The following is a 12,625-nucleotide window of genomic DNA, read 5'->3' as shown; positions in this document are numbered from 1 at the left end:
AAGTTAATAAAAAGTCATATCAGTAAATATAAATAAGGAACAAATAATTTATTTGATTGCTATATAAATGTATATCCTTTGATTTTGAATAAATTTTGTTATATTTCTGTACATTATATTAAATAATAAAATAACAATTAATATTTATTAGAATAGTATAATATATTAGATCATAATATAATATATTATATTCGCCTAAACCTAACTCCTGAAGCCTTTAGGTTGCACTTGTCATTTAATTTTAGTTCCACTTGTCATTTGAAGCCTAGGAAAAGCCAGAGAAGTTAACCAGTGAGAAAAAAGTACTTCGTAAGGAAGAAAGCAGGAACAAGTAAGTGAAGAACATGTGTAATGTTGAAACCACAACTAAGAATAGTGGTAGTAAACATTTACATATTTCGAGGAAAGCCGCAACAAGGATGACCTTTTTGTGTGTGTCTGTCTCTGCTCGTGCAAACATGTGTGCTAAACTAATTGCCTTATATCAAATTCAGCTTTATCACAAGCCAAGGCACGTGGGAGCAGATGTGGATTCATAGAATACATCTCCTCATCTTAACCTTGTTCCGTTTATTTATTTAAACTTATGATTTAAGACAAGTTCGTGTACGTAGTTTAACACAAATTTGCCTTCGTTCACCTACTAGTTAAATAGAAAAAAATAATCTTGCCGACTCTATGATATAAGTTTACAGTTATTCTTTTAGGTGTCCTTCCAATTCTGCAATGGGCTTTTGGACAATTTGAAACTTGGTAACAAAAAAAAAATTAAACCCTAGATTTTAACAAAGTGAATGGATAATGGCAATAACTGAAGCTTTACTAAGTTTTTAAAATTCATTGCCCATAGGCTTATGTTTAGGGTGGCTTTGTACAATCATTTTATTAAATTAAAGTTTAAAAAAAAGATATAGGGACACTAAGTCATTCTTGAAGACTTGCACGTATAGAAACATCCTTAGGTCAGCAGTGCATTTCGGCGTTTAACTAACTTATAATATGCAGACTTCTGAAAGGCAATTTGGAATGCAAATTCAGATATATGGCATTATGTCTCTGAATAAATCCATCTGAATTTGCATCAGAGTTGAAATCTAAAAGCTGCTGAAGATATATATTCCATTGATATTATCAACATAAAGGTGATATTTTATCACTGTGTCATTTTTAGAAACATAAAACATTTGATGAATCGCCTCTTTATACCTAGTTAACCCATAGTCGTGTGGGTTTACCCTTTTCTATTTTCCTTATTACAATTCAAATTTCTGATTTTCGGACGTATGCACCGTCAGCAATTGGTCTATTTTATAATCCCTCAATATTCAACTGTATCAGAGATATTTCTTAGCTTCATTAGGTAGAAAGAAAATCTTCATGACTTTCCATAGCTAAGCATCAGTCTAACTTTATTCAGTCTTTATTGGAAATCAAGACTACATATTACTGCCAAAGAAACATGGCAGTAAATATAATGAATAGGATGTATGTGTTGTACAATAGACCTATCTAGGCTCACCTAGCTAATTAATGGTAAAGTCATGGATAGAAAGAATGAATGGTACTTTTCCATAACCAAAGATGCATGAACTTATACGGGCAATGGAATATGCCTGTTCATTTCAAGTTCCAAAAACTTCAAAATCCTCAAGATTATGTTATGCAAGAAATTGCACGTGAATTTCAGTCACAAAAAGAAAGATGTGGATCTGTACGTACATAGCAATGGTTGTGAAAGTCTATCCAAACAATAAGGTCTTACACATATTCTATATATAATATTAGTAATTAATTAATTAGCTCATCAACATAATAAATACTTACTTCATTTTTTTGTTGACTATAATAATCAAATTCATTATATTCACCGAACCATTTTCTCATATAGGAACCATCTAAAACTTTCATCACCTCAAAAACTAATTAACGAACTATCATACTGGTCAATACAAGTGTTTAAACAAGAAGATAATTGAAACGTAATACCAAATTGGGGACAAAGTTGCAATATTTTTTCAACACTAAGAATGTAATATTGGCCTTCAAAGATGTGAAAGCTACCTAATTAAAGTTCCATCAGTTAGAAGGATCTGATCATAAAAGAGTTGAGATCCCAATTAGGGAAAATATCTTGATGAGCATAATTATTCATACACTTGTGGAGTTGCTTTTTTCCTGCAAAAGAATTGGCATCCTCCCAATTAGCATCTAACTTGTAATTCTATATTAATTATTCTCCGTCTCATATTAACGGTCGTGATTATTAAAAATAATTGTCTCAAATTATTTGTCATTTTAAAAGTTCAAGAAAAAATTGATTATATTTTTTCTTTTTTACCCTTAGTAATAATTATCCTAGAAGACTATAAATTAACACCTTAATTATGGATAATTTTAATCAAAAACCAAGAAGTTAACCTTGTTATCTTAAACACTTTAATCACGTTTGCACTAATGCAATCAATACTGTAAATACCAAAATTCTTTATAAAGTCTATTCAAACCAAATTTCTGCTAGAATACATGATAATAAAAGAATATATAAAGAAAATGGAGAAGGAAATGAAGCATCCTCTTTTATAGGAAATTTTGGGTGGGAAATGTTAAATTTTCAAATGGAGTAAAGTATCTTTCAAGTTGAATTTTATTGCTCCAGAATAGTTTTAGTTGGAAAATTTTCAAATCACTCGTTTGAAAATATTTTGAAGGAAAGATGAATTCCATTTCATGCAATATCTGTTGAAAGAGTTAATTTTTCTGATTTGTTAATTTTATCCTAAGTGTCTCTTCATATATTTTATAATGCAAATCAATTGCATTCACACTTAGTAAAAATATAGATAATATTTTGATGGAGATAACACATAACTTGAGAAAATATTCAATAAAGAAAGATTAAATATTAAGACATGAATAAGGGTAAAGTAGTCAAAATTTTATCATAACTAATTTTTCTTAAGGAACGTGCACAAGATAATTATGACACATAATATAAGAGGAAAAGAGTAAAAATTAGCCGTCGAAATCATGGAATAAGATTTTTGTCACAACAGGTTAAACTATCACAGTGCGAAAATTATTTACTCTGTCGGTGGATATAAATAAAATCCAAGCCAAATTATGAAAGAAGAGAATGAAATAACTATACCAAGCTCTTTACTTTGGTGTAGAACCCAAAAACCCAAGCTGCTGAGCCAAAACATCCACATCTTCATCTTCTTCTTCAATACCAAGTAAAGTGATATCATCTTCAACATTTTCATCCAACAAATCCTCCCAAAATCCTTCATCAATTGCTTTATTCTCATGACTTTCTAATTCTCCAATATCTTCTTTCTCAATGGTGTAGTCTTCAATACTGATTGTGTTCCCACTTTGTCCTTGCATACTCACAGCAAGTCTCTCCAATTCAAAATCATCAAATCCATAAATTTCACCATAATATTCTTGAGGTTCTTGCTTTATATTATGATTTCCATCATTCACAGAATGGCCTAATTCTATAACTCCAACATTATTACTATGACCTTGATCAATTGGCCTCCTTCTCTTCTTCCTAATTTCATCCTCTATTTGTTCTTTCCTTCTTTCCTTTTGCTGCATCATCTGCTCCAAAAATCTTGGATTTTGTATTGCTTTAGCCATGAAATTCATCATTTGTTGCTGTTTTTGTTCTGTCCTTTTAAGCTTTTCTTCCATTGCTTTAATGTATGATTTAGTAGTCTGCTGCTGTTGTCTAAGCTTCACCAGTTCCATCATCAAAACCTGCTTCTCGCGCCTTAATCGATCAATTTCTCCATCTAATTCAAGCTTTCCCAATTCAATATAAGAGTCTATACCTTGATTTGAGGCTTGGCCAGGATGGAAATTACTTGTCTTTCTCCTCCTAATTGCTTTCAAGAGATGCCTTTGCCCCCTCAAGAAACCTTCATTAGCAAACTCCCATTGGTCTGGATTCACCTTCCTAAATCCCTGCATGATAAATCACACTGATAGTACTCTTCCATTAGGGAGGAAAAGAAAGGACGATGAGAAAATCAACAATATTGGGATTTTATTTTCTACAATATATATATATAAAATAACTTTTTATATTATTGTTGATTACCTACCTTATTTTCCAGTTTACTAAATATACTTTCCTGTATAATAGTTACATGATAGTTCTAGTTGTCTTTTAGTTGACATGATAGTATAAAAGTTCTTCCCTGTATAATAGTTGTACTCATAATAAAATTATCTTTTGTGCACTCATTAGTAGCTAGTCTGGAAGTTTAGCAGACCTGTACAAACTATAAGATGTCAAGAAACTCATACAAAAATTGCTACTGATATATACGAAAGAACTGCATACACTAATGAAATGTAGCTGGACAGAAGGTAATTGGAATTGGCTGATATTGTAATGATAAATACTCATAGGAAACTGACAATAACGACCCAGTAAAATCCCACTAGTGGGGTCTGGGGAAGGTAATGTGTACGCAGACCTTTCCCCTACTCGAAGGAGTAGAAAGGTTGTTTCCGAAAGACACTCGGGAAATCCCACGAGTAGGAAACTGAATATTTCATTTTTGTTTTGTAACCGAAGATTCACTTCCCTTTATTAGTGATTGAGCTGTCAATATATATAATTTTCTAAACACTTAAAATGAGCTGTCATTTTAAACAAAAGAAACAAATCTATTGCAACTTGCCAACAAAGGAAAAAATCTAGTGCAAGTGCCACTAAAGGAAACAAATCTGGTGCAACTGTGCAAGTTGTATTCCACAGACACCTCACGAACATGAGCGCAAATCATACAAAATTATAGAGCACTAAATAAATATCAACAACTATTTGGGTCAGTATGTAGAACTATAAGTCTTAAAACTTTTTTTGTTCCATACACTATCTAACTATATATAACCCTATATACTATTTGAGTTGGTTGGAGAAAATAATGCTTACATAAGTATTGAGCTGCCTGACAAAGCTTGAGAAATTGCTATGCTTGAAATACCTTGGAAGAAGATTCATAGCAAAGGTTTGAGGATCCCAAACAATGAAACTGTTATTACCTCTACTCCAAGAAACAATATCATTAGTGTTTGCATCATCCACAAGTTCATAAGTCTTTGTTAGAAATGGTGGAGGCCCATTCTCATGAAGCCCCTCCATTGGTTGAGGAATCCACATAAAAGAAGAAGGCTCACTAGATCCAGGAAACTCGTCTTTTATTAGGGCAAAATTAGGATCCATACTACAATTTTTGAAGAAACAATGGATAGAAAAATTAAATCGTATGAGGTGAAGCTCAAAAGAATAATATGCTTTGATAGAGCTGAAAATAACAAATGAGGATAATATATAATGTGTTTTTAGTTTTAAGGAGTTAGGGTTTGCGAGGAAGAGTTGGAAGTGAGGAGAATCAAGATTTAGATGGAAAAATGAAGAAAAAGGGAGGATAGATTATTTTCCAAAAAAGATGGTGGCCGGATACAGAGATATGCAAAAACAGTTCGTAAAGTCAGAAAGATTGGTTTTGGATATGGAAGAGAAGGAGATGGAAATATGTTGTAATGGAGGTCAAGAGGGAGGAGAGAGAGATGGAAAAAGAAGCTGTTAGGTCACAGCTTGATCAATATAGGTTATGAAAATAACAATAGTAGTTTATTATGGAATGGCCCTTAGATATTTTCAGTCCCTCTACCTTTTTCCTTTTTGCCTTTTCCCAATATCCCTCCTCACTAACCCCTTTAGGAAGGTTTCGTAGGAGAACAGTTCTAAATCCTTTTCCCAAAATCCCTCCAAATGCAAAATTGGATAACTCCGACATCTTTTTTTTTCCCGCTTCTAGTACTGTTATAGGTAGCTTTTACTTCTTTCTAATAACAACTTGCTTGGCTTTAATGGCTTACATAAAATAAGACCATTCTAATCTTGTGTTGATTTTGCCTACTTATTGTATTGCGGCGGGAGAAATGTGGATGCAAGACTCAAATTTGAGCGCAACTGGGGCGGCTCAACAGTATTTGTGGTCTAAAGCCAACATTTAACTAGAGGCCTTAAACCCCTTATTAAAGTGAATATATATATATATATATATATATATATATATAAATCTAGTTTTTTAATATTTTGAGATACAAAATTATATTCATTTTTAATAGATTCTATCTATAGTTAAAAGTAGAAGAAAAATCAATCTTATTAAGCCAAGTGGCATTGTTAAGACTAAATAAATTACCTTTTTAACTAATTGGTTACAGTATTTGAATTAATAAATATAAATATCTTTTCATTATCTATAATAAAAAACAAAAATATAAATATTAAACAAAAAAATTACTCATTCAAATTATGGAATACTTTCAAGTTGAAGTTTTTTTTGAATTTTAAATTTTGAATTTGATTGATTACTCTATTTGAATTAATAAATATAATATTTTATAATTATCTATAATAAAAACGAAAATATATATATAAAAAAACTACCCATTCAAATTATGAAATACTTTGAAGTTGAAGTCTTAAAATTATTTTAACATAAGAAAATAAGAAAAAATAAAACACAAAAAATTCAAATTGAATGGATAATAGTTTCTTCCTAATATCCATCTATAATTAAAAGTAGAATAAAAAACAATCTCATTAAGCCAAGTGGTAACTCCATATAGACAAGTGGTATTGTTAGTGTCACGACCAGGATTTCCCACCCTCGGGAGTCATGATGGCGCCTACTAGTGAAAGCTAGGGAAGCCAACCAATTGAACTATTTACCTTGTTTTTATTTTTAATTCGATAACAGGTAAGAGCCAACAATTAGATAACAACAGAATTGAATAAGCGGAAGGCTGCATTATAAAGTTTTAATAATACTGCTAATACTAATCCATAACAAATCTACCCAAGACTGGTGTCACAACTTCACAAACTGTCTAGGAGTACTACAATTAAAGGTCTGAAAGAAATAAATTCAACATTGTCTTTGCAAATACATGAAAGAAACATGAATAGTAGATAGAAGGAGATGCCAAGGCCTGCGGACGCCTGCAGGACTACCTCAGGTCGCCTGGTGAACAAGAAACAGCAATCTCACTGCGGTCAGAAGTCTATAGCACTGGGATCTGCACAAAAGAGTGCAGAGTGTAGTATCAGCACAACCGACCTCATGTGCTGGTAAGTGCGTAGCCTAACCTCGGCGAAGTAGTGACGAGGCTAGGACCAGACTACTAAATAAACCTGTGTAGTTAAATCATATACAGCGAAAATAGAAGCAGATAATTACAACTAAAGTTGGGTGGGGGAAACATGTTGCGGGGAGTATCGGATAACAACAGAATACCAGAGAGGAATGCAAAAAAACTAAAATTCAATTACTAACAGAGTAAGAAAAACAAACACAGTATTCACTTTCATCTCTTTCTTGTTGCAGGCGTGCAACCCGATCCCATTTCATATATCTCGTTGCTGACGTGCAACCCGCTCCCAGTCCATATATCTCGTTGCAGGCATACAACCCGCTCCCATTTCATATATCTCGTTGCAGGCGTGCAACCCGCTCCCATTTCATATGTCTCGTTACAGGCGTGTAACCCGCTCCCATTTCATATGTCTCCGTGATGACGTGCCACTCGCTCCCATTTACAAATCAACATCAATTACAAAAGGATCCCGTCCAGGGCACAAAAGTATACAACAATATCCCTGCAAGGAAGACAATATCGTAAACAATAACATCCCGGCAAGGAAGACAATGTCATAACAATAACATCCCGGCAAGGGAAACAATATTATAAACCATAACATCCTGGCAGGGGAACCAACAATGATAATCAACATTCTAGGCATGAACAAATCACAACGGAGTCACAACAATTACAATACGAGACTCACGGACATGCTTGACACCGACGTATAGATACTCGTCACCATGCCTATACATTGTACTCTGCAATTAACACATAACAAATAAGACACAACTCTTAATCCTTCAAGCTAAGGTTAGATCAAACACTTAACTCGATGCCACGAACACAATTCAAGCCTCAACTAGCGCTTTACCTCTTGATTCCACCATCAACTCGCTCGTATCTAGCCACAGGATACTTAATAATATTAATAAGTGCTAAATGAATCAATTCTAATGCATAAAAATAAGTTTTCTAAAGTTTTTCCCAAAAAGTCAAAAATCGACCCCGGGCCCGCTTGGTCCAAACCCGAAATCCGGACCAAAACCCGATTACTCATTGACCCCCGAGCCCGTATATATAATTGGTTTTGGAATCCGACCTCAATTTGAGGTCTAAATCCCTAGATTTTAATATTCTTAAATTTTACCCAAAATTCCCAATTCCACCATGAAAACCCTAGAATTCTAGGATGAAATCTTGTAAAAGAAGTTAAGAAGTAAAGAAAATGAGTTAGAAATCACTTACTAATGTTTTGGAGAGAAAGGTTTTTCGAAAAATCGCCTCTTATATTTTTGGGGTTTTGTGAAAGGAAAAATAACTTAAAATCTCGTTTAAATATACCCCTCTCAGACCCCCTCCGCGGACCGCACAAAAAGGAGTGTGGCCGCGGAGCTCACCGCGGAGACTGTAGTAACATACTTTAGTATTTTGGCCATAACATTCTCTACAGATGCCCAAATTGTGATATATTTACTTTTTTGGAAACTAGACACGAAGGTCTACAACTTTTGTTTTTGAATCATCTTACGATTCCTTGTAGATCAAAAAATATAGGCTTCCGAAGTCATACCAGTGAACCTGCGGATTCTTCCTTACCGCGGACCGCACAAAATCGAGTGCGGCTGCAAAGGCCCCTTCGCGGCAGCACAAAATCTATGCGGACCGCACTGGCGGGTTCAGAGATCTGCAACTTCTCTGAACCTGCAACAACTATATTTTAAGCCTAAAACATCGCGAAACCTACCCGAAACTCACCCGAGCCCTCGGGACCTCAAACCAAATGTGCATACTAAATCAAAAACATCATATGAACCTACTCGTGCGATCACATCATTAAAATAACCTGTAAAACCATGAATTATACCTCAAAACTCAACAGTCTCGTCAAGAACACTCAAAGTTCATAACTCTTCAACCGGAAATCCAACTCACGTCAAATAAACTCCATATTTTACCAAATTTCACAGTTATCATTCAAATACTAGAACAAGTTTGTACCGGGCTCCGGAACCAAAATACGGGCCCGATATCAATGATTTCAAACATTAATTCTTTTATTTATTTCTTAGATAATTCGGCAAAATAATTTCTTTCAAAAAATAATTTCTAAGGCTTGGGACCTCGGAATTCATTTACGAGCATACGTCCAAGTCCCATATTTTACTACGGACCTCCCGGGATCGTCGGAACACGGATCCGAGTCCATTTTCTCAAAATGTTGACCAAAGTCAACCAAAATCAAATTTTTTACTCTAGAAATTTCTATTTCTCATCTTTTCACATAGAAGTCTTTGCGAATATAGGTCCGGACCATGCACGCAAATGAAGGTGAGGTAAAAAGGAGGTCTTTAGGCCTCGGAACACTGAATTTGTTTCTAAAACAAGTGATGACCCATTTGGGTCATCACATCCTCCACCTCTAAAACAATTGTTCGTCCTCGAATGAACATAAGAAGGAAGTACCTAAGTCGGGAAAAAGATGGGGATAACAGCTTCGCATATCGTACTCAGACTCCTAGGCCGATGCCTCAGTAGGCTGACCTCTCCAGTGAACACGAACAGAAGGGAAACTCTTCGACCTCAACTAACGAACCTGCTAGTCTAAAATAGCTACCGGCTCCTCCTCGTTTGACAAGTCCTTGTCCAACTGGACAGTGCTGAAGTCTAACACGTGAGATGGATCGCCGTGATACTTCCGAAGCATGGACACATAAAACACTGGATGCACGGCTGATAAGCTCGGCGGCAACGCAAGTCTGTAAGCCACCTCCCTCACTCGATCAAGAATCTAAATTGGGCCAATAAACCTAGATCTAAGCTTGCCCCTCTTCCCAAATCTCATCACGCCCTTCATAAGCGACACCCGAAGCAATACCCGCTCACCGACCATGAATGCCAAATCACGAACCTTACGGTCGGCATAACTCTTTTACCTGGACTGAGATGTACGAAGCCTGTTCTGAATGATCCTGACCTTGTCCAATGCATCTTGCACTAGATCCGTACCCAACAACCGAGCCTCTCCCGGCTCAAACCATCCAACCAGAGACCGATACCGCCTACTATATAAAGCCTCATAAGGAGCTATCTGAATACTCGACTAGTAGCTGTTGTTGTAGGCAAACTCCGCTAAAGGCAAAAGCTGATCCCACGAGCCTCCAAAGTCAATGCCATAAGATCGGAGCATATCCTCCAAAATCTGAATAGTCCGCTTGGACTGCCCGTCCGTCTGAGGATGAAACGTTGTGCTCAACTCAACCCGTATGCCCAACTCCCCCTGAACTACTCTCCAGAAATGTAACGTAAACTGCATACCTCGGTCCGAAATGATAGACACGAGCACACCATGAAGGCGAACATTCTCCCGGATATAGATCTCAACTAACCTCTCAGAAGAATAGGAGACTGCCACATGAATGAAATGCGCTGACTTGGTCAGCCTATCAACAATAACCCACACTGCATCAAACTTCCTCTATGTCCGTGGGAGTCCAACAATGAAGTCCATAGTGATACGCTCCCACTTCTACTCAGGAATCTCAATCTTCTAGAACAGACCACCAGGTCTCTGATGCTTGTACTTAACCTGGTCACAATTCAAACACCGAGCCACATATGTATCAATGTCCTTCTTCATTCTCCTCTACCAATAATGCTGCCACAAATCCTGATACATCTTGGCGGTGCCCGGATGAATAAAGTACCGGGAACTATGGGCCTATTCTAAAATCAACTCCCGGAGCCCATCCACATTAGGCACACAAACTCAACCCTGCAGCCTCAAAACTCCATCATCTCCTAATGTAACCTGCTTGGCACCTCCGTGATGCACCGTGTCCCTAAGGACACACAAACGAGGATCATCATACTGCCGATCTCGGATACGCTCCAATAAAGAAGAGCGAGCAACTGTGCAAACTAATACACGGCTGGGCTCAGAAACATCCAACCTCATGAACTGATTGGCCAAAGCCTGAATATCCAAATCAAGCGGTTTCTCACCGATCGGAATATATGCAAGACTACCCATAGTGGCTGACTTCCTACTCAAAGCATCGGCCACCACATTGGCCTTTCCCGGATGATATAAGATGGTGATGTCATAATCTTTTAAAAGCTCCAACCACTTTCTCTATCTCAAATTCAGCTCCTTCTACTTGAACAAGTATTGCAAACTCTTATGATTCGTTAACTCCTCACATGCCACGCCATACAGATAATGCCTCCAAATCTTCAGTGCGTGAACAATGGCGGCTAACTCCAAATCATGGACCAGGTAGTTCTTCTCATGAATCTTCAACTGACCCGAAGCATAAGCAATGACCTTGCCATCCTGCATCAATATCGCACCAAGTCCAATACGAGATGCATCACAATAAACTGTATATGGCCCTGAAATTTTGGGCAAAACCAACACTGGCACCGTAGTCAGAGCTATCTTGAGCTTCTGAAAGCTTGCCTCACACTCGTCCGGCCACCTAAACTGAGCACCATTCTGGGTCAACCTGGTCATCAGGGCTGCGATAGATGAAAACCCTTCCACAAACCAACGATAATAGCCTACCAACCCCAAGAAACTCCGGATCTCTATAGCTGATGTGGGTCTAGGCCAGTCCTTGACTGCCTCTATCTTCTTTGGATCTACCTGAATACCCTCTGTTGAAACAACATGACCCAAGAAAGAAACTAAACATAACCAGAACTCACATTTCGAAAACTTCGCATACAACTGACTATCTCTCAAAGTCTGAAGAACCACTCTCAGATGCTGCTCGTGCTCCTCCCGGCTGCGGCAATAGATCAAAATATCGTCAATGAAGACTATCACGAACGAATCCAAGTAAGGGCTGAACACTTGGTTCATCAAATCCAACAAAGTTGTTGGGGCATTTGTCAACCCGAATGACATCACCAAGAACTCATAATGCCCGTACCGAGTGCGAAAAGCTGTCTTAGGGACATTGGATGCCCTAATCCTCAACTGATGGTAGCCAGATCTCAAGTCAATCTTCAAAAATACCTTGGCACCCTGAAGCTGATCAAACAAATCATCAATCATTGGCAATGGATACTTATTCTTGATTGTAACCTTATTCAACTACCGGTAATCTATACACATTCTCATCAATCCGTCATTCTTCTTAACAAACAATACTAGCGCACCCCAAGGTGAGACACTAGGTTTAATGAAGCCTTTTTCAAGCAAGTCCTGCAACTGCTCCTTCAACTCTTTCAATTCAGGCGGGGCTATACGATACGGCGGGATAGAAATGGGCTGGGTGCCCAGAGCCAAATCAATGCAGAAGTCAATATCCTAGTCGGGTAGCATACCCGGCAGGTCTGAAGGAAATACCTTAGGAAACTCATGAATAATAGGAAAATAATCAATAGAAGGAACATCGACACTAGAATCACAAACATATGCCAAGTAGGCCAAACACCTCTTCTA

At 36.9% G+C, this 12,625-nt stretch overlaps 1 protein-coding gene across 2 annotated transcripts; it reads right to left on the bottom strand.

Annotated features, from left to right (window-relative positions):
• Nucleotides 1-1,964: 1,964 nt before the first annotated feature.
• LOC104243915 (heat stress transcription factor A-6b-like) lies at nucleotides 1,965-5,651 on the bottom strand. 2 transcript variants are annotated; one of them, XM_009799195.2, is made up of 3 exons: nucleotides 4,952-5,651; nucleotides 3,149-3,972; nucleotides 1,965-2,175 (listed from the first exon to the last, which is right to left on the bottom strand). In XM_009799195.2, the coding sequence occupies exons 1-2, from the start codon at nucleotides 5,240-5,242 to the stop codon at nucleotides 3,157-3,159; spliced, it is 1,107 nt and encodes a 368-aa protein (XP_009797497.1). In that variant the 5' UTR covers nucleotides 5,243-5,651; the 3' UTR covers nucleotides 1,965-2,175; nucleotides 3,149-3,156. The 2 variants fall into 2 exon arrangements, with proteins under 2 accessions (XP_009797497.1, XP_009797496.1); XM_009799194.2 differs by lacking the exon at nucleotides 1,965-2,175 and having other exon boundaries at nucleotides 3,148-3,972.
• Between the last annotated feature and the right edge of the window lie 6,974 nt (nucleotides 5,652-12,625).

This window comes from Nicotiana sylvestris, chromosome 1 (assembly GCF_000393655.2).
Source record: "Nicotiana sylvestris chromosome 1, ASM39365v2, whole genome shotgun sequence".
In the NCBI taxonomy this organism is placed as follows: Eukaryota; Viridiplantae; Streptophyta; class Magnoliopsida; order Solanales; family Solanaceae; genus Nicotiana; species Nicotiana sylvestris.
Note: the sequence above shows the minus strand (reverse complement) of the source record. Positions and strands in the feature narration are given on the sequence as shown.